The sequence below is a fragment of the Mustela putorius genome, unplaced genomic scaffold, assembly GCF_011764305.1.
Source record: "Mustela putorius furo isolate JIRA1106 unplaced genomic scaffold, ASM1176430v1.1 tig00000592_pilon_pilon_pilon, whole genome shotgun sequence".
Taxonomy (NCBI): domain Eukaryota; kingdom Metazoa; phylum Chordata; class Mammalia; order Carnivora; family Mustelidae; genus Mustela; species Mustela putorius.
Genome location: NW_025421426.1, coordinates 3,972,549 through 3,997,087, shown reverse-complemented (window position 1 = coordinate 3,997,087; position 24,539 = coordinate 3,972,549). Strand labels below are relative to the sequence as shown.

General features: G+C 44.6%; 1 protein-coding gene across 3 annotated transcripts in view; it reads right to left on the bottom strand.

The window, feature by feature from the left end:
* Positions 1-24,539, bottom strand: part of ZFP64 (ZFP64 zinc finger protein) — an 88,522-nt gene that overhangs the window by 51,636 nt on the left and 12,347 nt on the right. For 2 of the 3 annotated variants that reach the window (XM_004746179.3, XM_004746180.3), the window contains exons 3-6: positions 19,661-19,822; positions 17,964-18,026; positions 14,331-14,582; positions 6,772-8,624 (exon numbers count right to left, since the gene is read on the bottom strand). In XM_004746179.3, coding sequence (XP_004746236.1) covers positions 7,342-8,624; positions 14,331-14,582; positions 17,964-18,026; positions 19,661-19,822 — 1,760 coding nt within the window. In that variant the 3' untranslated portion in view covers positions 6,772-7,341. Of the gene's footprint in view, positions 1-6,771; positions 8,625-14,330; positions 14,583-17,963; positions 18,027-19,660; positions 19,823-24,539 lie in introns of those variants that run through there. The other variant, XM_013053169.2, reaches the window with a different exon arrangement.

Below are 24,539 nucleotides of genomic sequence, written 5' to 3'. Positions count from 1 at the left end.
ATTTGAGAGACAGAGTGCGCATGAGTTATGGGGGCGGGCGGCGGAGAGCAGAGGGAGAAAGAGAAGCAGACTCCCCGCTGAGCAGGGACCTGATGGATGATGGACGGTATGATGCTGGGCTCAGTTCCTGGACGCTGACGGAGACCATGACCTAAGCCGAAGGCAGGCCCTTAATGGACTGAGCCACCCAGGCGCCCCGCCCCACTGCCTCTTTAAAAAAGATTTTATTTATTTATTAAATATTTTATTTATTTATTTGAGAGCGAGAGAGAGTGAATGAGTAGAGGAGGGGCAGAGGGAGAGGGAGAATCAGACTCCCACTAAGCAGGGAAGTCCCATGTGGGGCTCGATCCCAGGACCCAGGGATCATGACCCAAGCCAAAGGCAGATGCTTAACCGACTAAGCCACACAGGTGCCCTTAAAGATTTTATTTAGAATGTTAATTTTTTTCCTTAACATGCTTATTTCATAGATACCTGTCAATCATAGCAAAAACTGGTCACATGCATTGTCATTGAAAGAACTAATAAATTACAGGGGCACCCAGGCTCCCTGCTCCGCAGAGAGACTGCTTCTCCTTCTCCTTCTGCCCCGCCCCACCAAGGGTTCTCTCTCTCTCTCTTGAATAAATAAATAAAATCTTACTAAAAAATAAACTAATAAATAACAAAGTGTATGTATTTTCATAGATCACATCCTCAGGCCTATGAGTATCAGAAACCACAATTCCAAATACAGTTTTCCACATCGTAACTATTTGAAAAATAAGAAACGTCCTTTTCTATAACCCACCAAACCAAGCAACCCACTCTGAAACGAAATAGCAAAGCATCTAGAACTTACAAAAGAAGAATACTTCATATATAAATCTATAGGAATATGGATTTTGTGAACTTTTTAAAAATTAAAAAAAATTTTTTTAGATTTTATTTATTTGACAGCCCGATGCGGGGCTCGATCCCACGACCCTGAGATCATGACCTGAGCTGAAGGCAGAGGCTTAACCCACTGAGCCACCCAGCAGCCCCTATTGTGAATATTTTTGAAAGACCCCAAAATAGGCAAAAAAGAAAGATGGGGTGTCCTATGTCTTCCCTGCTCTGGGTTATCTAATTCTTTGGACATTTGTGCCTTTCATTGTTTTTGAGATAGTTTACAACCTTCTGAGGCACAGAAACATATAATAAGGCAAACAACTCATCCACAGAAACGTGAATGCACTTTGTCCCGACGGAAAGTCCGGAGGTTGCCATGGAGACACCTGAGCCGCTCTGTATGCGTGTGAATTTCTGGCTGCCTATGTAACTGGACATGCGCTGAATTCTCCTGTGAGCCTGTTGGAGCCTGTTGGAGCCTGCTGAAACCAATGCACTCATTAATATCTTCATGACAGTTCACCCATTAACATTTTACATTTGTAGGATACTCATGATTGGAACTTTTAAAAAAATGATTTCTAACATTGGGTTAAGTCACCGTGGAAAATACGTAGCTTTAAATGCTTTCATCATGAAAGCCTCAAAATCATCGAACTTAGAGGAACTTAGAATAACAAAATAAACAGAAAGAAAAGCAGGAAGAAGATTAATTAAAAAGAGAAAAGCCGAAATGAATAAAATGGAGGAGGGAAAACTGAGTAACTAACAGCAAAAGCTTCCACATGAATAGTTTTGCTTTTACTTTAATACAAATGAAAAATAGACAAACCCTTTGACAAACTAAGGAGAAGACTGACAATACAAGAAAACAAAAACAGAAACCCTGCCCGGATCTGAGACCACTACCGTCCGAAACCAACAGCCATAAGAAAGCCGACAGACACTTCAAAATGCCAAAGATTTAAAACTCACTTTAAGAGGATATTAAACGGAATGTAAAATTCAGAGCAAAGTGAGTAATTTTTCATTTTGCAAAATAAAAATGACCAATATTGAGCCACATGGGCTGTAAAATGCAGACTGGTCGTTGTGGAAAAAGTAGGAAAGTTTTTTTTTTTAAGCATGGGCCACAGAAGAGGGACGAAGACTACATCATAAATGGATCATTCCCGACATGGCGAAGCTATTGCTAAATGGCTGAAAAAGAAGGGAAGAGCCCCAATTTATTTTCAGAGTAGCATCACCTACAACCAACAAGCAAAAATCAGAGCCTGAAAAAAAATCCCAGAGATCAACTGCACTTATGGATAGAGTCGTACAACTTTCAAGCGAAATACCATAATTGCAAACCGAGCAGTGTGTTTGTTAGAAGAATAAGCCAACACGACCCACGGCTTGTTCAGGAATGCAAGGTGATTCGTACCAGCTATACAAATTCACTACATCCACAGACTTCAGTCCCAAACCCAAGGACTTGTCAAAAGATACTGAAAAGGTATTTGATACAATTCAGCAACTTACCCTGATACAAACTCTAAGTGAAAATGGCCGTAGAAGAAAAAGACCCAGGTCCTAGAAAAACCACCACTCAAAGGGTCAGTGCATTTATATTAACCCAGGAAATTCTGAAGCCGTTCATACTAAAACTGAGACACAAAAGGATGTCAGCTGTATCAGCTTTGTTTGATGGGACAAGGAAACAATTGAAATAGTATAAATATTACAAGAAAAAACAACTTGGAAATGAGATGACTGTATCATAACCATTATAAGTTATATTTGTCAGAGACCAGGAGTTTCTAATAAATAAGTATTGTTAATTAATAAGAAAAATTTTTTAAAGATTTTGTTTTTAAGTAATTGCTACATCCAATATGGGACTTGAACTTACAACCCCAAGATCAAGAGTCTCACACTCTACCAATTGAGCCAGCCAGGCGCCCCAATTAATAAGAATGTTTGCTAAGGGAGCTCAATATAGACAAATACACCAAATACAGCTTTTCATTATATGTTTGCAACTATTTTAACATGGAAAAATCCTATTTATAATTATAATAAAATGATAGAATAATAAGGAAATATAGGCCTAATATTGTAAGAACAGATTGTATATGAAGAAAACTATATGAATAATGGTTACCCCAGGATTTGAATAAAGGTTTTTGGGTATAAGATTTAACATATTTTAAAAAGTCATTCTTTGTATAAGTTCAACATCACATGGATCCATTTCTAATACAAATTCTCAAAAGGTTTTTTTGGGGGGGCCCTTGAGAACTACTGGATAAAATGATAGCTCATTTGAAAATGAATATCTAGGAATTGCTATGAAAATTCTGGAAAAGAATAGCTAGAGGGAGGCTTTGTGATCCTAAAAGACAGTCAGGCTCGTCTTAATGCTCTTATAATAAAAAGTGTGCTGCTGGCAAACCAGAGAAGATATAGATCAGTGAGACACAGCAGAGCTTCCAGAAACAGAACTAAGTATATTCGAGAACTTCCATTTATAGGTGAAATTAGGATTTCCATGGAAAGGAAAATAATATTTTATTTAAAAAATGGTCCTGGCATAGGTGGGCTCCCAAATTCCCATGTCATATGGGCATGGAGTTTTTGCTGCAGTAAGTTGCTAACTAAAAACAAACAACACATATATTAAAGAAAAAACAAAGCCTTTTTTTCATCTCAGGGGAAGAGGTGATCATCCTAGAAAAAAAACAAGAGCTCTAAGTGAGGCACCCGAAGGCTGACTATAGGAAAAGAGAGTTCTTTCTATGAGGTGACAGCACCACAGGAACAGTCAGAAGACAAAGGACAGGAGGGAAGAAATTGTGACAGACATGGGGTTTGTGTTCCCAGTGTACAACAATCCAAGGAGAAACACGATGGAGAATGCGTTTTAGGTTCACAGACAAGAAAAATGCCAATGATCAACAAGTCTATATAGAGATGTCACAGAAATGCAGATCCAAACGCCAGCAGGGGAAATGGACAGAGCCCAGATGGCGTATTTTATTAGTCAGACTGACTGACAAAACTTGGAAAGACTGCTAACAGCCAGGACTGGTGAGAGCTGGGGCCCGCATCACGGAGGAGGCAACATTTCGAAAAAAGCAATCTGAATCCATACGCAAGTACGAACTACAGACACTCACTGTAACTCCAAAAGCACAACTGAATGTGGGCAATTGTGCAGGAGAGTGATTGCTACTGTTTTTAACCTGAGTATCCATGAGCAGGGAGTTGAATAATGCACGGTATGTCTCCACTACTACCTTTTGCTTAGAAAAACATTAGAGACAGATGTATTCACCCACAGTCGTGTGCATACATGGATAGTAAGAGCAGAAGCAGTATGGTACAATACTAGAAAAATAGGGAAAGACCTTTTCTACATGATTGTTTTGAGTCTGTGTAAGTCAGTATGTACATGGAGAAAACTTAACATTACGAACCTTGGGAGATGACTGGCTTGGTTTTTGTACAATTCTGCATAGAGTTCCTTTATTATAAGGAACAAATTTTGCCGTTGTGGTTTGTTAAAAAATATCCAACTCTGTGTGTGTGAGTGTATGTGGAAGCATGTATAGGTGTGTATGGAGGGAAGCAGCTAGCTGGGGATATAAATATACAAAAGGAAATATATAAACAGAAAATAGTATGCTTGATTCAAACCCAATTCTGTAACCGGAGTAGAAAACATACATACATAACATAGAAACAAAGGAAGTCCATTAAAAAAGGAAATCCATCAACATGGTCACAGTTTTTATGTCTGGATAGTAAGATTACTAGTAACTTTAATTTCAAAATTTTTAAGTTTTTATTTTTTGAAAGAAAGATTTTATTTATTTATAGAGAGAGGGTGTGCACGGGGTGGGGGGAAGGGAAGGGGGGAGAGAGAATTTCAAGTGGACTTGACAATGAGTGCAGAGCCCGAGGTGGGGCTTGGCCCCTTGACCCCAAGATTGTGACCTGAGCAGAAACCAAGAGTCAGATGCTTAACCAACTAAGCCACCCAAGTGCCCCAACTTTAATTTTTTAAAATAATATAATGTGTTTTTCATCTTGAAATGCACATTACATTTCTAATCAGGAAGAAAAAGTCCTTTAAAATTTGAAGAAAGGGGCATTCTGGAAAGAAAGATCTAGAAAGTAGGTTCACGACAATAGAAATTTCCTGGCTAAAACTGAACAGCTAAATAGTTTCTTTAAGAGCTGTAGGCAGGGGGCGCCTGGGTGGCTAAGTGGGTTAAAGCCTCTGCTTTTGGCTCAGGTCATGATCCCAGAGTTCTGGGATGGAGCCCCACATCAGGCTCTCTGCTCGGCGGGGAGCCTGCTTCCTCCTCTCTCTCTGCCTGCCTCTCTGCCTACTTGTGATCTGTCTGTCAGATAAATAAATAAAATCTTAAAAAAAAAAGGGGGGGGGCTGTAGGCAGGACACCTGGGTGGTGCAGTCAGTTAAGCATCTGACTCTTGGTTTTGGCTCAGGTCATGATCTCAGGGTCCTGAGATAGAGCCTCATGTCAGGCTCTGCGCTGGTGTTGGAGCCTGCTTAAGTTTCTCTCTCCCTTACCTTCTGCCCCTCCACACACCCCCAGTTAGTGCTCTCCTTCTCAGTTAAAAAAAAAAAAGAGCTGTAGCAATAATTCTAAAGCAGTGAAATTATTAAAATATTAACCAGCAAGCTGCAAGCTTTTTCATTTTCTTGCCAAACCAGTTAATGACTCATTATTACCATCGCTAATATGAAAATAAATTGTGGCAATCCCCCCGCCCCGTGTTCAAATACTGAGGATCAAAGAAAGGAGACAACTCTAACTTTACAGCTATTTCCTAAGGGAAGCTGATTTTCCTATTCCAATAGGCAAACCCTGAAGGTTTCTGCATCATAGCCTTTTGTGTATTTCCTTAGTTTGTTATTACCAAAGAAAAGGGGAGAGAGGATGGGTAATATCTTTATGTAAAAGTGAGCTAATCTGCACGAGAATTTTAATGTTTGTGTGCTAGGAAAGTCAAAGTGATGAGGGGTCTGGTAAAAATGTAAGGGTTTTCTGGGTACCTGGGTGGCTCATTTAGTTAAGTGACTGCCTTGGGCTCAGGGCATGATCCTAGGGTCCTGGCACTAAGCACCCCCTGGGGCTCCTTGCTCAGTGGGATGCCTGCTTCTCTCTCTCCCTCTGCCTACTGCTCCCTCTGCTTGTGCTCTCTCCTCCGGTGTCAAATAAATAAATAAAATCTTTAAAAAATAATGCAAGGTTTCTTGTAACATTTAAATGCGCTTTCCTCACCTATCCTTGCTGACACTCTGTGAGAGCATGTTTCAGTCATTCAATATGTATTAAGAGCCCACGCACGGTGAGTTGAAGATCCTGGTAGAGGCTGGAAATCAGAGATAACTGGTTCAGGGCTTTGGGCAATTCACAAGCGTGGGTAATTCTAGCTTGCTCTCTGGCGCCACCTACCGATCAAACAGCATTTTAATTCTAAAACAGTAATATTTGAATTCCCCTTTCCTCAATAGAGCCTGGGCTTCTGAAAAACGCAGGTGCTTTTCCAGTCCCGTTCGTCTTGTCCCTGGGATGGCACACATACTGATACTTAAAAACAACAGTATCCTAGAAAGCCATCCTAAATGTTAATAGGAACTCACATCATATTTGCATCTAAGCAGAAATCTCAAGTTTCAAAATGGAAATGGTATCACTGGGTCACTTTAGCACGAGGCATACTTAAGTCGAGTGTGAAGGTGGTAAGACATTTGCATCCTATCGCTCAGAGGACTAAAAGCCTTTGCTTCTTCAAATTCCCTTTAGTTATAGGATAATTCACACCCCGCTATGCTCCAGGCATACTGTGACTCTAAAAAAATCATTAACATTCTGTATATTTTACTCACATATCAATTTATTAGGAAACCATTCCGTTTTTTCTCATTAGCACTAGACATTTTTTGGGGGGGTGGGGGTCAAGTATCCATGTAACATTATGTAGAAAATGGTCCTCATGCCGATCGATTTGTATCCATGTACTAAAACAGTAATAGCCCAGACTTGGAGGGAGGATGTTTCAGAACGATGACTTCAGAGAGGTTGGGAAGTCTCCCATCTCCCACACAAATTTAATGAGATTGGAAAAAACCCTTCTCAGAACTGGGAAATCAAGCCGGACAAAAAAACGTATTCACTACTCACTGCCTTGAATTCCAACCCCTGACTGGAATCATCTCGGGGACAGCCAACAGTCAGAACACTCCGAACACGGCGACTCAGAGGTGGTCTCAACGTGATCACAAGCATTTAAAAAATTATAGTAAGCAGTATAAAATTACAATTTATTACGAGGGGAGGGGTTTCACAACAACCCTTAAAAACATTAAGAGCAAACCTCTCACAGAACTCTATTTAGGACTTCGTGTTTTTGTCACTCCATTTCCCCCTTTCTTTTGGTTTTTAGGTACTAATCTGGTATGGAATCCGCCGGACAGAGCAAGGCCGGGTGGGCTCCCCCTTGAATGATGGAGTAAGTCTGCTTGGGCAGTTCTTGTTGGGAGGAGGAGGAGAAGATAGGCGGCGCCGTGGTGGCCACCGCGATGTTCTGCCCTCCGTCGCTCACCACGGTCACTTCAGCCGTCCCCTCCTGAATCAAGGCATTAAGGCCTTCAAAGTCCGTGCACGTGATTCCCGAACTGGTGATGAAAGTCTGGTTGCCGGAGCCTTCCTGGGGGCTGCCGGGGGTGGTGGGGATGAGAGTCTGGTGCAGAGTGGCGCCGTCGGCCTGGTCGTGAGTGGTCAGCAGGACCGCGGGCTGGCTCATCGCGCCCGCCTCGCTGGGACACCCCGAGGGCTGAGGAGGGGCGATCAGATTGACCTGGCGCAGGATCTGCAGCCGGCTGTTCCCGGGGAGCTCCTCGGCGTTCTGCGCCACCAAGGCGGGGGGTACGATGTTCACCGCGGTGGCCGCCGCCTGGATGATGGTGTTGGCCTGCGGCACTTGGTGCCCCACGATGATTTTGACTCGGCCCTCGCTGAACGGGGGCACTTGGCTGGGCTGGAGGGGCACCTGCAGGTGGCCCACGGTGAGGGGCGCGGCCGGCTGCTTGCTGGGGTCTATCTGGAACTGCAGGACCGTCACGTCCGAGTTCTTATTCTCATTGTACTCACTGTGCTGCCTCTTGTGGCTGCGGAGCGAGTCCTCGCGCATGAACGAGGCGTCGCATATGTCACAGTGGAAAGTCTTCTTGGCGTCCAGCTTGGCCACCTGCCGGCCGCTCTGTCGGCCCGCGTCTTTCCTCTCCGCGGCCTCGCTCTTCACCATGTCCCCGTGGAACTTCTTCATGTGCTTGCTGAGGTTGCTGGGCTGCTTGGTGTCGAAGCTGCAGTAGTGACACTTGAAGGGGCGGTCGGTGCAGTGGATGCGCTCGTGCACGCGCAGCGCGGCCTTGCTGGAGCACGAGTAGCTGCACTCGGAGCACTTCTCGGGATGCTCCGACTGGTGCGCCCGGCTGTGCTTCCGGAGGGTGGCTTTGCTGTCACCCAGGAAGTCGCAGTGCGGACACTTGAAGTTATTCCCGCTGTGCTTGATGCGGATGTGCGACTTGAGGTTGCCCTTCATGGTGCAGCGGACATTGCAGAACTCGCACTTGAAAGGCTTCTCCCCCGAGTGCACGCGCATGTGCCTTTTCAAGTCCGAGCTGATTTTGAACTTGGCGCTACAGAGCCAGCACTGGAAGGGGGCGTCCCCTGTCAACACAAGGTGAGTTTCGATAAGAACAGGCAGGCAACAACCACAGCGGATCCCCCCGAAGCACACACCAGACAATCGCTTATACCAAGGCAGGCGAGTGGAGCCTTTCCCACCGCAGCTGCTAGCAGCCCCTGGGAGAAAAAAAAGGGGGTGGGGGTGGCGTGGGGGGCGGGGCTTCTTTTCTTTCCCCAAACCTAAACCACCAGCACCCTTATAAAAACCCACAAGAAAAAGGGGAGATTGAAAAGAGCTATTTAATGGTCCCAAATAAAATAGTTTTTGTGAACACACTTATGTTCTTTAAAACGACCAAGCTATGGTTCAATTTTGCTACTGTGCCTGCTCTGCTAGTTAATGGTTCCCAGTTGTGTAAATTTTGCATAATCCGTTGATTCTGATTGAGTTACATGTTGTAACAGACTCGAGGACACATTTTGGAAACCGTCCGCTCCATGCTCCCTCATCAGAACAGTCTTTTATAAAGCGATTGAAACGCCCAGCTTACGCTTCATGCAGATTTTTATTAATAAAGACGTGTTTATTGCGCAAAATTTATTTATCCCACATTGCCAAGCTGCGCTCTTGTGAAGTTACGAAATCCAGCTGCTTGATTTTTTTTTTTTTTAATTCATGGTCGCTGAAAGATGAGCAGAGAAAGTGAAATTGCAAACATCTGAATGCACACGACACTCCAAATTTGTTTCCTCAATGAATGGCAAATCCGAATCACCTATGGCACTGAGAGTTCAAGCAAATTGGTGACCCTGCCCATTCCAGTATTGCTGAAGCAAACAAAGTAGCAGCTAACATTCTTCCGTTGTTTCCAAGATGGTAGGTGCTCTGCTGAGCACGTTACAAGGTCACAAGAGTGGTCTCATTTGATGATCCCAACATTCCCACGAGATGGGTACTATTATCGATATTCTTCTTCTTCTTTTTTTTAAGATTTTATTTATTTGACAGACAGAGATCACAAATAGGCAGAGAGGCAGACAGAGAAAGGGGGAAGCAGGCTCCCTGCCAAGCAGAGAGCCCAATGTGGGGCTTGATCCCAGGATCCTGAGATCATGACCTGAGCCGAAGGCAGAGGCTTTAACCCACTGAGCCACCCAGGTGCCCCTATTATCGGTATTATTCTTAGCACTACTGCACAAATGAGGCCTAGAGAGACTACATCAGCTTGTTCATGGTCACCCAGTAGTGCGTAGCAGGGCTTGGATTCCTTCCAACCCAGGCTGGCTCCAAAGCTGGTATTCCTAGATGCTGGGTAATTATCTGTGCACGCGACTGATGTTCGCTTTCTTAGGCCATAAGCTCAAAGATGGGCTCGTGTTCCGGCCTTTTTGGCATAAGGTCTAAAACATCATCATAAGCTGCTTAATAAATGCAAGTAAGTAAAGATGGCAGGGAGCAAATTTGACAAACTTCTAGAAGACTGAGAAGCTCAAACCTAAACCATGCTTTGTATGACTAAAGACCACCAAGATCATGCATAGGAAGTTCTAGAACAAGGAATGGTAAGCTATATATAGCCTGTGGGCCAGATGTGGTCCACTGCCTGTTGTTTTATAAATAAAGTTTTATTGGAATCTAGCCACACACCAACATGTTCACATGTTGCTTATGGTTGTTTTGTGCTACAAAGGTGGAGGTGAGCAATTGTGACAGAGACTGTATTGCTTGTAAAGGCCAAACCCTTTGCTATTTGGCCTTTTACAGAAAGTTCACTGACTCTTGGCCTTGGAATCTTTTTCTTAACCTCTTTGACTCCAGCAATTCCTTTTTGGCAGTGTAGAGAAGCCCATGGACCCTTTCTTAGAATAATGTTTAAATACAAAAAGCAAACTAAATAAAAATCAATACGAATGCAAAAGAAACCAAGCCTAATGAAAGAATTATATAGAAAATTAAAGGAAAAAATTCACAATATAACAATGTGTGTGTTTTACTAAAGTCTTTTTTTTTTTTAAAGTAATCTCTACACCCAACATGGGGCTCGAACTTATGATCATAAGATCAAGAGTTGGATGCTCCACCCAGTAACTGAGGCAGCCCCGTGCCCCTCGGTGTGCTTTATGAATGCGTTAAATAAGATCTAGTGGAGGATCTGTAACTATAATGATTTCTAACTAGAAAAGAGCATAAATGATATATTGATCGATCTCTAACAACTGTTACGAAAAGATCGGTGATTTCTGCTGGCAGCAAGTTCATATGCACTACTCATAGATCAGCTGCCAATTTTCGTAATGGAAGGACACGCCCAATTTAAATACAGGCTAGTGAAAATGAAGATGTAATTTTTTTTCCTATCCAAGTTCCTGGACCATCTAAAGTCTATTCATGGATCCCTGCATGGAGGAGTCTGTGGAAGGAGGAATCCCTGCTCTAGGATGTCCTACTAGGTTTTCCCATTACATCCCTGCCCAAATAAGTGACAGTCTTTTTACCTTTTTTTCTTTTAAGCCATAGTAGAGGTGGAACCCAGAAATACCGGATAATCAAATCTCACAGCTGAGCTGCAGAGTTAACACTTTTGATATGAAAGCAAAGGTTTCAAATCCCTTTGTCATCTTTTTTTTTTTTTTTTTCAAATCACAGATTTCTTAACTGAGGCATACCGGTCAATAATAGTTCCTGGGACCATGAGCTCTCCAAAGCTAATGACTACGTCTGTTCCTGCCCTCCACCTGGTCCTTACAGTGTCCAGTACCGTGTGGGGACTTAATGAATGTTGTTGAATGAATAAGCAATTGATATATGTAAGCTGACAGATCTTTCTTGAGTTTAGCTTGCTATGAAAACCACTGATGATGAAAATCTAAGCAATGAAAAAATCAAAGCAAAATCCTATTTATTTTACGATTTGTAAACTTTTCTAAGTGCCATGGATTCCTAAAAGGGAAATGAACAGTCTACGGAGACATCGCATAAGCACACGTTTAAATTTTTGAAAATTCACCTTTTCTAGATCAACTTGATGATGCTACTATCAATGGTAAGTCTATCCTCATAAAGTCAAAATGAATCAGAACCACTTGGATAAATGAGTGCTTCAGCCCCTCTAACAAAGGCGGGGGAGATTTCTGGAGAAAATCAGTTGGCCATCGGTGATGTCTATGTCTTAACTTGCTTTTGCAGATTACAAAGATGTTCTCAAATCTCACCATCTCTCCTCCCTCCCTGTAGCCATGGCCTCTGCCCCGTGTGCAATTCTGCATGGTCTCCAGACAGGGGCGGGATGCCCTGCTATGAGCCTTGACAATCACGTGACTGGATCTGGCTGATGGTATTTTCAGTAGACTTGATCCAAGTAATGGCTTGAGCACTGGGTTTTGCTCGCTTGCTCCTCTGTCAGCCATTGCCATGAGACGATCGAGGCTGGCTTAGCGTGCTGGTCCCAGGAGGAGGGTGACAGAAATGTGGAGCAGCACTGGATTTCCGCAGCCGAGACCAGTGGATAGACGGCTCACAGCCAGCAGATTCCCAGATGTGTGAGTCCAGCCAAGATCAGAACCGCCGAGGTGACCCCCAGCGGATCCCCCGAACGCCAACAGGAAAGACATGTCATTAGGTCCACTGAGGTTTTGTGGGAGAATTTGTTACGTTGCACTAGCGTGCCAACAGAGAGCTGATACAGAGACTGGTATCTAGAAACAAGAGTGTTGCCATAACAGAAAATTAAAATATGCGTCATTGGCTTTGGGACCAGGTGGCAAGAAAAGACCAAAGAAGTGGCAGGGTGCACTATTTAATGGCAAACATTTGGTCCAACTGTCGTGTGCCGTTAAGTTAGAAGATAAAGATTGTAACACACCTGTTCAATCTGGGACTTGAGCAAAGAGATTAATTCTGGGCAAACAGTGAAAGAGCCTGATGAGGTGGTATAAGGTCATATAAGGAAGAGACAAACTCATACAAGAACTGGCCATTTCTCTAAATGGAATTTAGAGAGAATAGAGCAAACCACAGACGTGATTTCCCATCTCCAACTAGCAAAGGGTATTCACCGTAAGACAGAGGCCGGGGACAAAGGTCATATCCAGGGATGTGATCTCAGGGGTAAGACCAACGAGAAATGAGAGATGTGAATGTCAAAGTTCTTCATGAATGTCTCCAAAAGAATTAAGTTGGTGCCAGGTAGGTTCTCCAGCTGGACAAGGATTCCTAGGAACATCAAGGGATTCAGCCACAGAAGGTTATCTGCTAAAGTGCCCGCAGTGGGGTTCAGAAGGAAGGAGAGTTTCTGAGAGAATCATGGGCGTGGCTTCTGGCACACGGACACACAGGAAACTCACAAAATTTTGCACGTGTCTCTACCAGCAAACCCGTCATTCCCGTCGACTAAAAAGAGCCCTACTTTTGGTAGGCAGGAAGCAGGCTGAGAATGTTTCGCAAAGGTACTTCTTCCACAACTTTTTGGAAGTGGCTCAGGCGGCTGATGGGAAGATGCTTCGACGGGCAGAGTCAGGAACCAGGGGACATGCGCCCAGAGGGATTTTGGAAATCCATGGAGCTGGGACAGCAGGGTTACTGGGATTACCCTGGCTCCGTGTCACCACTGGACATCAGGAATGGAGGAGCAGACTTCTCTTTTTACTTCAAAGGAACTCTAGGTCAAGAGAAGCCATACCCAGAACTGGTGGAGATCAAGGGATCCTGGGGTTTGAGCCTGACCCCGTGATGAGGTGTGACTTATGTGGGTCTTAGGAAGGTGTGATTGTATCCACCTGTCTGAGTTGTGTGTGACAGCATGGTGGACTGTGGTGGTTTGCAAAAATGGTCATAATTCTTTACCCTCCCTATCTCTGGCTTTTGCCCTGTAACCGCGTGGTGACCTCCCACGGTAGGTGAGCCCGGCCCCATCCCTGATATCTGGCCCCACCACATAGCCTGCTTCAGCCAATGGGATGCAACCAGAACCTGGAAATGGGCCTACCCACCGGATGTGCTTGCCACTGTCACGAGAAGGACAGGCCTCGGGTAGCCCACTGGTCCAAAAGGAGGGTGAGAGGCAAGTGGAGCAGAGCCGGACCACCCCAGCTATGGCAAGTGGACAGACAGCTAACCCACAGGCAGCCGATCCCCAGCCAAGGTCAGTGGACACCCAGCCTTTTGCCCCACATGTGACTGAGCCCAGTCAAGACCAACAGAGTGTCTGGCCAACTGGCTAGACCTGAAGTATGTGAGCGATACTCGATTACAATCTGCCATTGAGGTTTTGTAGTGATTGTTACACAGCATCACCGTATCCAGAGCTAACTGATACACTTGCCCAAAGGAAATGTCAATGACTCGTTAAGTGACCTCCCCTGCTGCGTTTTCCCACGAAGCTGTCCCAGGCTGAACTCATCTGAGTATACTTCAAAAATGACCGGAATGCAGACACTATGCAGAAATTTATTTAAAAATGCATTGTTGACATTTCTCTCATGATTTCATGGAGCTCACCTTCTCATCGAATACTTTACTAGTGAATAAGTTATAGAGTGGCATAAAGATAGCGATGAGGTTATAAGCTCAATGATTTTTTTCTCCCTCATCGAGAAAGGCTCTTCCAGGTGGACGCAAAGCGAACCCGCGAACCGTGCAATGAGCAGACGTTCCCCGTGTGTGTACTGAGATGGTGCCTCAGTGCTTTAAGGTGCTTTTCAGCAGCTGGCGGTGAGGAGCCCAGCGTGCGAGCAGCAGGAGGGACCTACCTGTGTGGGACCGCAGGTGGACAGTGAGCTGGCTGGAGTTGCGGCTGGCGTAGGGGCAGATCTGGCACTTGAAGGGCCGCTCGTCCGAGTGGATCCGCAGGTGTTTGTTGAGGCTGCTGCTGTCGGCCGCGGCATAGTCACACGTCTTACACTTGTAGGGCTTCACGCCCGTGTGACACCGCATGTGGGTCTTCAGCTTGTCTTTCCGGCTGAAGCACTTGCCACAGACCTCACACTTGTGGGGCTTGTCTCCTTCAAACACACACACACAGAAGGTATCAGAAAACAACACTGAAGAAGAAAAAGGCTGATTCCCCCCTCCGGCCCACTGGTCCAAAAGGAGGATGAGAGGCAAGTGGAGCAGAGCCGGACCACCCCAGCTACAGCAAGTGGGTAGACAGCTAACCCACAGGCAGCCGATCCCCAGCCAAGGTCAGTGGACACCCAGCCTTTCACCCCACCTGTGACTGAGCTTTATGGTGAGAAGAGTACGCGGTCACTGAAGGATATTCAGGTCACTTCAAAAGCTAGATAGAAAAATTTGCCAAGAGCTAACATCTTTGTGTGTGGGGGGGGTGTTCTTCTATTTTGCCTCTTGCCATTTCTTGGTTTTTCCTGCATCAAATATGAATTCCTTATCCATTAAAAATAGGGGACTCACATGTCTGAAGTAGAACTAAGGAGAATAAGGAACTGTTCATTGTCTCCTTCCGTTCTCTCCTTTTCCTGTTTTTCCACAGATACACCCTAACGTGCAGACACTCTAAGTTTTCAGAGAGCTCGGGGCTGAGCAGCTCCTGGCTCCCTTCCCCAGCCCGGCCCGCAGCCACGAATCATTCTGCAGCGCGGTCCTCGCCAATGAAATGGCAGAGAGGGTCAATGCGTCCCTTCTGCGAAGGGACACTGCTTGCCTTTTACTTTCCACTTTCTGCCCTTCCCTGCCGTATCCGAGACATGGGGTGAACGCGCAGGTGAGGGCACCTTGCCTGCAGACGGCTGATCCTGTGACGTGATGTGCTTTAATGACGCAGAAGCAACTTAAGTCCCTGGCTGATCTCGTAGGACAGAGCCACCTACCAGCTCTAGACCTCGTGCCTAGCTCCGGACAGTGACGTGAGAGAGGCATAAAGCCCTATGGCGTGGGAGCTGGGGTGGGGCTCTCTCTGTCACGGCAGCTTCATCTATACCCACTAACATACCTACTACCCATGAATGACTGCTGATTGTTTTACGGCATCTCTCTAATTATTTGTGTGTGATTCTCCTCAATCCTCCTAACCACTGGGACTAGAACCCACGACGGTCTTGCTTTCTGAGTCCAAATGCAACAAGGCCTCCCCACTGACTAATCCCTTGCACATTAACTCATCCCGATTGCCTTGTCACATCATTTCATCTCTGCAACATGATGTGTAAAGTGGAAGGATTTCACTGGATGGCGGCACCACCGATGACTGAACCAGTGTCCTACCTGGCCGCCGAAAAGAATGAAGCCGACATGTACTACTGATGTGGAAAGATGACCAATAGTGACAGTAATTTGCAGGGATGGTATATATAATATTAACTTCATAAGAGATGGAAAAAGTAGATTCTGTGTATTTTTAGGGTGAAGATTGGTCTTCTAGAATGAGACACAGTAGTCGACTAAGACTGGTGACTTTGGGCTTATACCGCATAAGGAGGTGGGCTCCGAGTCAGGATTTTCCCTTTTTACTTAATATATTAAATATGTCTTTTGGCTAAATCCTAAATGCCAAGTGCTCAAATGAATGGTCAGCCAAAGCTGACCACTACCGTCAGAGAGCAAACGTCTGGGATTTAAGAATATACCTCAAAGTGTATGAAAGATTCTAATTTTATTAATAAAAAAATGTTAGTAGTCCAATTTAAAAATCCATGAACAAGAACTTCTCAGTGATGGTCAGCAGCTGATTAGCTCCTGCGGTCGCCAGGCTGTGTAAGTGTCACCGTGGGCGGCCGCCGGACGCGGGAACAGAAGGATGATTTGGGGCCAGCTCGCTAGGGCTGCTCCTGGCCGCACCCTCCTCTTGGAAAGTAACAAAGGTAAGGACACCTCGTCAACTCTCTAGCTGTAAGATGTTATTGGAGTTGCTGCTGTCATGCAGAAACCATCCCAGGACCTAAGCTGGGCTACCGGCACGTATAAGGTGCTTCCTGAAGTGCAGAAACGGACTCAAGGTCACTGCTTCACTTATGCAGCTCGAGTGTTCCCTGGGTCCTCGTGAACAGCGACCACACTCCACTCTGGCAAGGATACATGGGCTACGCTTCACTCGACTGATGGGATCCACGTCCAAGCCGCGTGGAGAGATTCTTTCTTTGTGACCTCGAGAATGCTTACCAACACTTGAAACTTAATATTCTAATAATCAGAGTAAGTCCAAAGGATGTGACACTGTGAGGTTGGTTAGAAGGGGATGGGGACCCCAGCGTGGTCAGGCCATCACTAGCCATGGCCAAGAAATTTCAGAAATCACAGCTGGAGATTTCATCTTCCAAAGGTGAGGCCGACGTTGGGCAATTACTGATATCTCAGCCACATGTCAGAGGACGCCTGCCTTATACACTTCTATCCTCTCTACATTCACACTCTCTCATTTGAATTATGAGTATCTAATGCTTTGTTAAAAATAGTCTAAATGCAGCTCCTTCTCCATTCAGAAAATCCGGGAGACATAACCATAGTATATTAAAGAAAATTAAAGTCACCAGAAATAAGTACATTTTTCTTCTCCATGGACCAATCTTTTCCTCTCCTTTTACAGTTTTCTTTAATTCTTTCTTTCTTTCTTTCTTTGTCTTTCTTTCTTAGTAATCTCTACACCCCACATAGGGCTTGAACCCATGACCCCAAGACCAAGAGTCACATGTTCCACCAACTGAGCCATTCAGGCATACCGTCAATCTTTCACTTTCCTTTTATTATTTATTATTTTTTTAAAGATTTTATTTACTTATTAGAGAGAACACAGGAGCAGGTGGGGAAAGAGAGGGGAGAGAGGGTAGCAGACTCCCTGCTGAGCAGAGAACCCGACACGGGATTCAATCCCAGGACCTTGGGATCATGACCTGAGCTGAAGGCAGACACCCAGAACCTCCCAGGCACCCATTTTCTTCACCTTTTACAAAAGATATTTATTTATTAAATTTTACTTTCAAAATGGCAAAAATAACATACACACACACACTCTGTATCCAGTGATACAGTAAAGATACTTTAAAAAAAAATGGAGTCTTCTTCCCCTTCTTTCTTCCTTTATCAATTGTTACACATACACACATTCACAAGATCATCGCCTCAAAATAAGAATACGTACCTTTAAATTTTAATTAATTCTGGCAGATTAATTGTCAAAATGGTTGGAGCTGTTTACACTTCTACTAGCTAAGTTTGCTCCTACCTGTCCCAGCACTGGATTTTATTGTTTTATATACTTTCTGCCAAAATCATGTATGGAAATAGTATCTTATTTTTATTGAATTTGTGTGTGTGGTCCTGTGACAACCTGCGAGGTTCCATGGCCTATCACATGTCTGACTTGTCCGGATCCCCAGCTCCTAGCACAGAGTAGAGGCTCTGGGCACATGTGCCACAGAAATGCCACTTACCAGTGTGAATTTTTAAATGACGCTCCATGTCCTTCATACCATAGGCAGTCTTGAACTGGCAACCTTAAAAAGGCAAGAAAAGATTAATTACAGAGGGAAACATCATAACCTAAGGATGGAGAAACCTGGAAGAAACGTCCTTAACCAAGTGACAAGAGTAAACCCCATGGTGAGCGGGACAAAGAGGTATCACGTGCCTCCTGATACGAGGCCCTCAGAAGGACAGACATCACATCTGTGCTTCCTGCCCACACTGCAGAGCCTAAATCTCATTGTGAGGAAATAACAGACAAACCCAAACTGAGCAACACTTTACAAAATAACTGGCCTGTACTTTGCAAAAATGTCTAGGTCGTGAAAGACAAAAGCTTAGGATTCAAGGAAACCGAAGAGACGGGAAAATTCAAAGAAACGTGCAGTCATGAACTGGATCCCAAATCAGGGGAAAGTGCTATTGTTTTGCTACAGAGAACAAGAGTGAGAAGCTAATAAAATCTGAATAAGGCCAGTGGTTTGATAAAGTGTGTGTACATGTTAATTTCCTTTTTTTTTAAGTAAACTCTCTGCCCAACGTTGGGGCTTGAACTCACGACCCCAAGACTGAGACGCATGCTCCTCCCTCTGAGTCAGCCACGTGTTCCTAAATGTTAATTTCCTGATTTTTGAGGATTGTGTTGTGGGTTATAAAAGAACTTCTTTGATTCTAGGAAATATACATTGAGGTATTTAGGGATATAGGGACATCACGTCTGCAACTTACTCTAAAATGGCTTTGGGGACCATAAGAGACTCTTAATCTCACAAAACAAACTGAGGGTGACCGGGGGGAGGGGGGTAGGGAGAGGGTGGTGGGGTTATGGACATTGGGGAGGGTATGTGCTATGGTGAGTGCTGTGAAGTGTGTAAACCTGGCGATTCACAGACCTGTACCCCTGGGGCCAATAATACATTATATGTTTATAAAAATAAATAAATAAAATGGCTTTTGGGGAAAAGTATATATATATACAGAAAGAATGATAAAGCAAATACAGTATGTTAACATTTAGGAAATCCAGATGAAGGGCATCCATAAATTTCTGTACTATTTTTGCAGCTTTTCTGTGAGTTTGAAATTATTTCCAAATAAAGTTTTTTTTTTCTTTTTCTTTCTTTCTTTCTTTCTTTCTTTTTTTTTTAAAGGAAATAGCAATCTTTCTGGGTATCTTCCTAAGCCATAGCACAGAAAGAAAAATTCACAGTAACTTGGATCCTCATGAGTCCCATGTTTGTAAAAAGTCTTTTTTTTTTTCTTCAAGATTTTATTTATTTATTTGACAGAGAGAGAGAGAGGAAGAGCACAAGCAGGGGGAGGGGCAGGCAGAGGGAGAGGGAGATGCAGGCTCCCCACTGAGCAGGGAGCCCGGTGAGGGGCTCGATCCCAGGACCCCGGGATCATGACCCGAGGCCAATGCTTAATCAACCGAGTCACCCAGGCACCCCTATAAAAAATCTTAGAGTCCAAGTGCACGGTGACCAGAGACAGCAAGATAGGTCATATGTGATGATGGAAATGCAGGGGGAGGGGGTGCTCTGATTTTTAAGCCAAGCAGTTTAGAGCATGTCTATATCCAGTTGTCGGGAATTCACAAGTTAGAGTCCCGAGATTTGTTACGTGTCACATCCTCTAGACAAGCAAGTCCCAATGCCACTTTTACCTGGATAGCAACAGTTAAGCCTTTTCTGAGCAGGTGGTGCTGTGGGCTTTTTGGCACGGGACTTGGCAGGGAGAGAGATGACAGTGGCTGTCTGGTTTTCATTGCTTTCCGTGGGCAGATAAGTTTGATAGCCATGTTCGAAAACGAATTCTGGAGCTGAAACTAAAAGATGAGATGATGATTAGTTTTCATAAGATGAACACCCAACAGCTATTCCCTTTGCCTATCTTCCTTTCTAGAGAACAAACAGGCTAAATTACTTCCCCAGTCCCCTTTGCTGCTTCAGGGTAATCCTGTAACCCTGTTTTAGTCAGTGAGACACTAGAGAACATCTGTTGGGGGGCTTCTGGAAAAGATTCTCTCTCTAATTAAAAAAAAAGAAAGGTAGGCAGTTGAGGAAAAACTCATTCTTGCTGTCCTGGTTGCCCATTTCCTGTCTTTCCTGGAAGGAGGATGTGATGCCTGGTTCTGTGGCAGCTATTCTGTAACGATAAGGGAAAAAAGAAAATCTGATGTTGAGCCAGAGCTCTGAAACTATCCAGACTTATTAAATCTAGACTTAGTAAATAAACAAGAAATGTCCCTGTCATCTACACCAGGCAAGCTGTCTACTAGCTCTAGCCAAATGCATTTGGTATTCATAAGCTTTATCAAAATAGCCTAACAAACAGTGGGAAAGAAACTGATGAAAGGAATTGTGGCCCAAACTACAAGTAATCTCTAAAAACACAAATATTACTAAAAGAAATCCTTGCTTTTGCAGATCTTTTCTTTTAAATGTTTTATTTATTCATTAGGGAAAGAGACAGAGGGAGAAAGAGAAAGAGAAAGAGCATGAACAGGGGGGAGAGGCACAGGGGAAGCCGACTCCTGGCTGAACCAGGAACCCGATGTGGAGCTTGATTCCAGGACTTGGAGATCACGACCTGAGCCACAGGCAGATGCACAACCACCTGAGCCACCCAGGTGCGCCAGGTATATTCTTACTGAAATTTTCAGGGGGACAAAAAGAAAGGCCAAACATCCTTACCATTTTTATCTTTACATTTATCATTATAAAAGATAAAATAGGCAGTCTCAAACTTCTTTTTCTGCTTATAAAATTTTTGTGACGACTTTGTTAACTCAATTTATGGTTTTGGGTTTAGAAATAGTTCTGTCCACATGATTTGTCCCATGCAGATCTGGTTTCACAGGGGGAGTCAATCTGACTAGCGGGGTTCTGTTCGTTGGGTGAGTTTGTCAGGCTGAGAGGCCCTAACGATGACTTTGAAAGTCACTGGATATTCGGTTTCCCAAACTTCAGTCCCTGAGGCACCACTTTCGGCATTTCTGCCACTGCATTTACAGAATATCCTGACTGAAATTGGCGCAGGCCTAACATCATGACCTACTTTGGCTTTGCCTCCAGCAGTAAATATCCACGTAACAGGCCGGTGGTGCTAGTTTTATTTTCTCTTAAAACAAACACCATCTTTCTTCGAATATTAGATCTTACAGACTGTCAGATGTGTTATTATTTGAAGTACAATACATTTAAAAGTTGCTGATTATTACGAAGCAATGCTTTTATATTCCTTACTTTTTATTTAATGAAATTCCTTAGAAAGTGTGTATTTATGGAATGAACTAGGTTCATTTTCTCTGGGCATCGGCCAGGAAACCCTGTTTCCTTATCTCCCCCTCTCGAGTGCCTCAGGCAATGACAGCACCACTGATGTCGGTCCAAGAGCACCTGGTCCACTAGCATTTGCTATTCGGGTAAATGGTTTCAGGGTTTCAGTTGCAACGTGCACGAGGAAGTTAAGTGGCTTTTGCTTAAAGTTGGCTGGAAGATTCTGACAAATGGATGTTCTGTCTTCACGCCAAGTCCCCTGGATGCCTGGATCAACCACACCTGCTTCTTGCTGAAATGTTTCATCCGGTCTGCGGGGTTTGGCTTTTGCTCTGGCTTCCATTGCTCTGCTCTGTTCTCAAAGTGGGGTTCCCAGCCAGCATCACGGGACCTACGGAGGAACCGGCTACAAAGACAGATCCTCAGGCCCCTCCCCAGCGCACTGAATGGGAACCTCTGGGGTGGACCCAGCCCAGCAACCTGTGTTCTCACACGCCACCCAGGCTGTTCTTCTGGTACGTGGTCAAGTTTGAGAACCACCGGCGTACGCTATTCTCTTCCATGTACCTCGCCGTGAAACGTAACCCAACTCTGTCTAGTGGAGGGAAGCCCTCTTTCCAGTTGTTGCTTTTCAAGAACTGCAGCTGCTCCTCCAACCACCACTGTGGACCCCTGCTACCGTCTGCAGCGTTTCTAGGAACTCGGTTACTGCTCATCTGTAACCAGAATCATTGCCCAGTCTTGGAAGGTGTTTTATTGATGGAGCTCGATACACGGAGTTCCAAAAAAGGCACCCTGCTCTGCCAAACAGACAGAATGTGTTCAACAAGGTTCAGGTTTGTTCACGGGCTCCCAAAAATGTGTTTCTTTTTTCTTTTTTTTCTTCTGGTGACTGCCTTTTGGTTGACAGGAATCTCACGGACTCTGGCGCACACCTCCGTGTCAGATGTGTTAAAATCCATCTTCTAACCAGTATGAGTCTGGGTCTGGCCACTTACTGGGTGTGTGACCAGGCCAGGTGTAGGCCAGGTACCTAACCTCTCTCTTTTTAAAGGAGTTATTTATTTATTTGAGAGAGAGAGAAAGAGAGAATTTCAAGCAGACTCTGGAGCGTGCACAGAGCCCAACTCAGGGCTTGATCTCACAACTCTGAGACCGTGTCCTGAGGCAAAACCAAGAGTCAGATGCCAAACCGACTGAGCCACTCAGGCGTCCCTACGTAACCTCTTTGTGCCGCACTTTCTTCACCTGGGGGACGGAGGACAATTTTTATCCCTCTCTCTTAGGGCTGTCGTACAGATTAAAAAATTAGGCACGTAACACTGTTGGTGCTGTTGTCATTATTCACGGACTTATCCAGCAAGTACTGCCGAGGTACCTACTGTGTGCCAGGCACTGTTCTAAGCACTGGAAACACACCAGTGGGCCAAAGGGACAGCGATCCCTCTCTTCGTGGAGCTGACACTAGTGGGGCATGGTGCAGGCAATAAATGATTTAAACACACACTATATGGCTACTATAGATACAGAGCTAATGGCTATGGAGAGAAATAAAGCCGAGAAGGGACACAGGGAGTGCTGGAGGCAGTATTAAGTAGGGTGAGGCACGAAGGCCACAGGGAGAAGGTGACATTTCGGGATGTGGAAGCACGTAATTATTAATGGTTTCTGTGGCAGGCAGCTAGAAATCAACAGCCAACAAGGGGTCTTGCTGGAGCTCTTGGCTGGCTTTACAGAGGGCCCATCGGTCCCCCACCCCTGGCTTCGTTCCAGGATGCCCTGGGAACAGCAGGGCCTACAGATACCCCAGGGAAAGGCTTCAAGTGGCCTTGGTCACCAGGGGGCTGGCTGCCTCAGGCCCTTTAGGGTTTGGGTGGGATCGGGTGTCGCAGTCGTACTCATCGCGCCCACTGACCTGAGGGCAACTCTTTGCAAGAGCTCAGAGCGCACCTCCTCGGGTGTGGCTACGAAAATCAGGTCCCACGTCTAGTGAGATCAGCCCCCCCTTTGCCCTCCAGGAGCGCACGGCCTCCCACACCTGCTGTGGGCTTTCGCTCCGTTTCTTTGCCTCCCCGGGGATTTCCCTTGCTGCGTCGCATGTCCCGGTGTCGAAGTGAGTCCTGGTCTGGAGCAGGAGCCCCTCAGGGGTCCAGCGACACGGTTATGATGCTGCTTAAGATGTAAGACTGTTGTATGAGTGTCTCAGAGAACCAAAATTTTTCTCTCTGAGGTTGTACGCATCAGTGTCTGAACCCGCCGGGGTCACGTGGACCAGCAGTATAGCTCCTTTCCCCAAAGCTGTCCTTCGGATAGCTGAAGGCAGTCATCACACCTCCCAGCCCAGTTTGCTTCTCTTCCTCCGTTGAAAAACTCCACTTTGTTTCCCTTTCTTTTTAAATTAAAAAAAAAAAAAATATATATATATATATATATATATACACATATATATATATACATGCATATATATCTGTGTGTGTATATATATATATTTAAGATTTTATTTTTAAGTCATCTCTACAACCAAAGTGGGGCTCGAACTCACAACCCTGAGATCAAGAGATCAAGAGTCACATGTTCTTCAGATTGAGCCACAGGTGCCAAATATTTATATATATATATAAACATATCTATCTATCTATCTATCTATTTTTTTAAATAAAAGGAAACAGTAACTGTAGAAAATCTAGGGAGTATAGAGTAAGTGTAGAGAAGAAAAGAAAAGCTGCCCAAAGCGACCAAGGCAATATATCGCGTGACGATACACACCCCTTCATTATACGCTCATTATACACTGTACGTTTTCTCTAAAGCACTTATCTCTACTGTGATCAAATAATGACTTGGGAAATTACTTAATGGCCATCCTCCTCCCTTTGGCTGGACGAACCACCTGAGGACACGCCTGTCCTTTCCATCACTGTCTCCCAGCACCTAACGCAGAACTTGACAAAGGACAGGGGCTTAGAGGACCTTTGTGAATTAATGATCAACCTAATGGCGAAGAAGACATTTCTTTGTATGGAGATTTTTAAAAGCATAAAACTGGCATTGTGGCTTAAGTCATTTACACTCTTTTTTGTTAAAAAATTTCACCATTTGAAGCCATTTGCCACCCTATCATTGATCCAAAACACAGTTTCAAATGGCTACATACTCTTGCTTCATTTTGGTTGTGGCATGGTTAAATGATCTAGTCCCCCATCTTTGACACTGAGCTGGTTTCTAAGTACTACTTTTATAAATAACACCTACCCCAATTTTTTA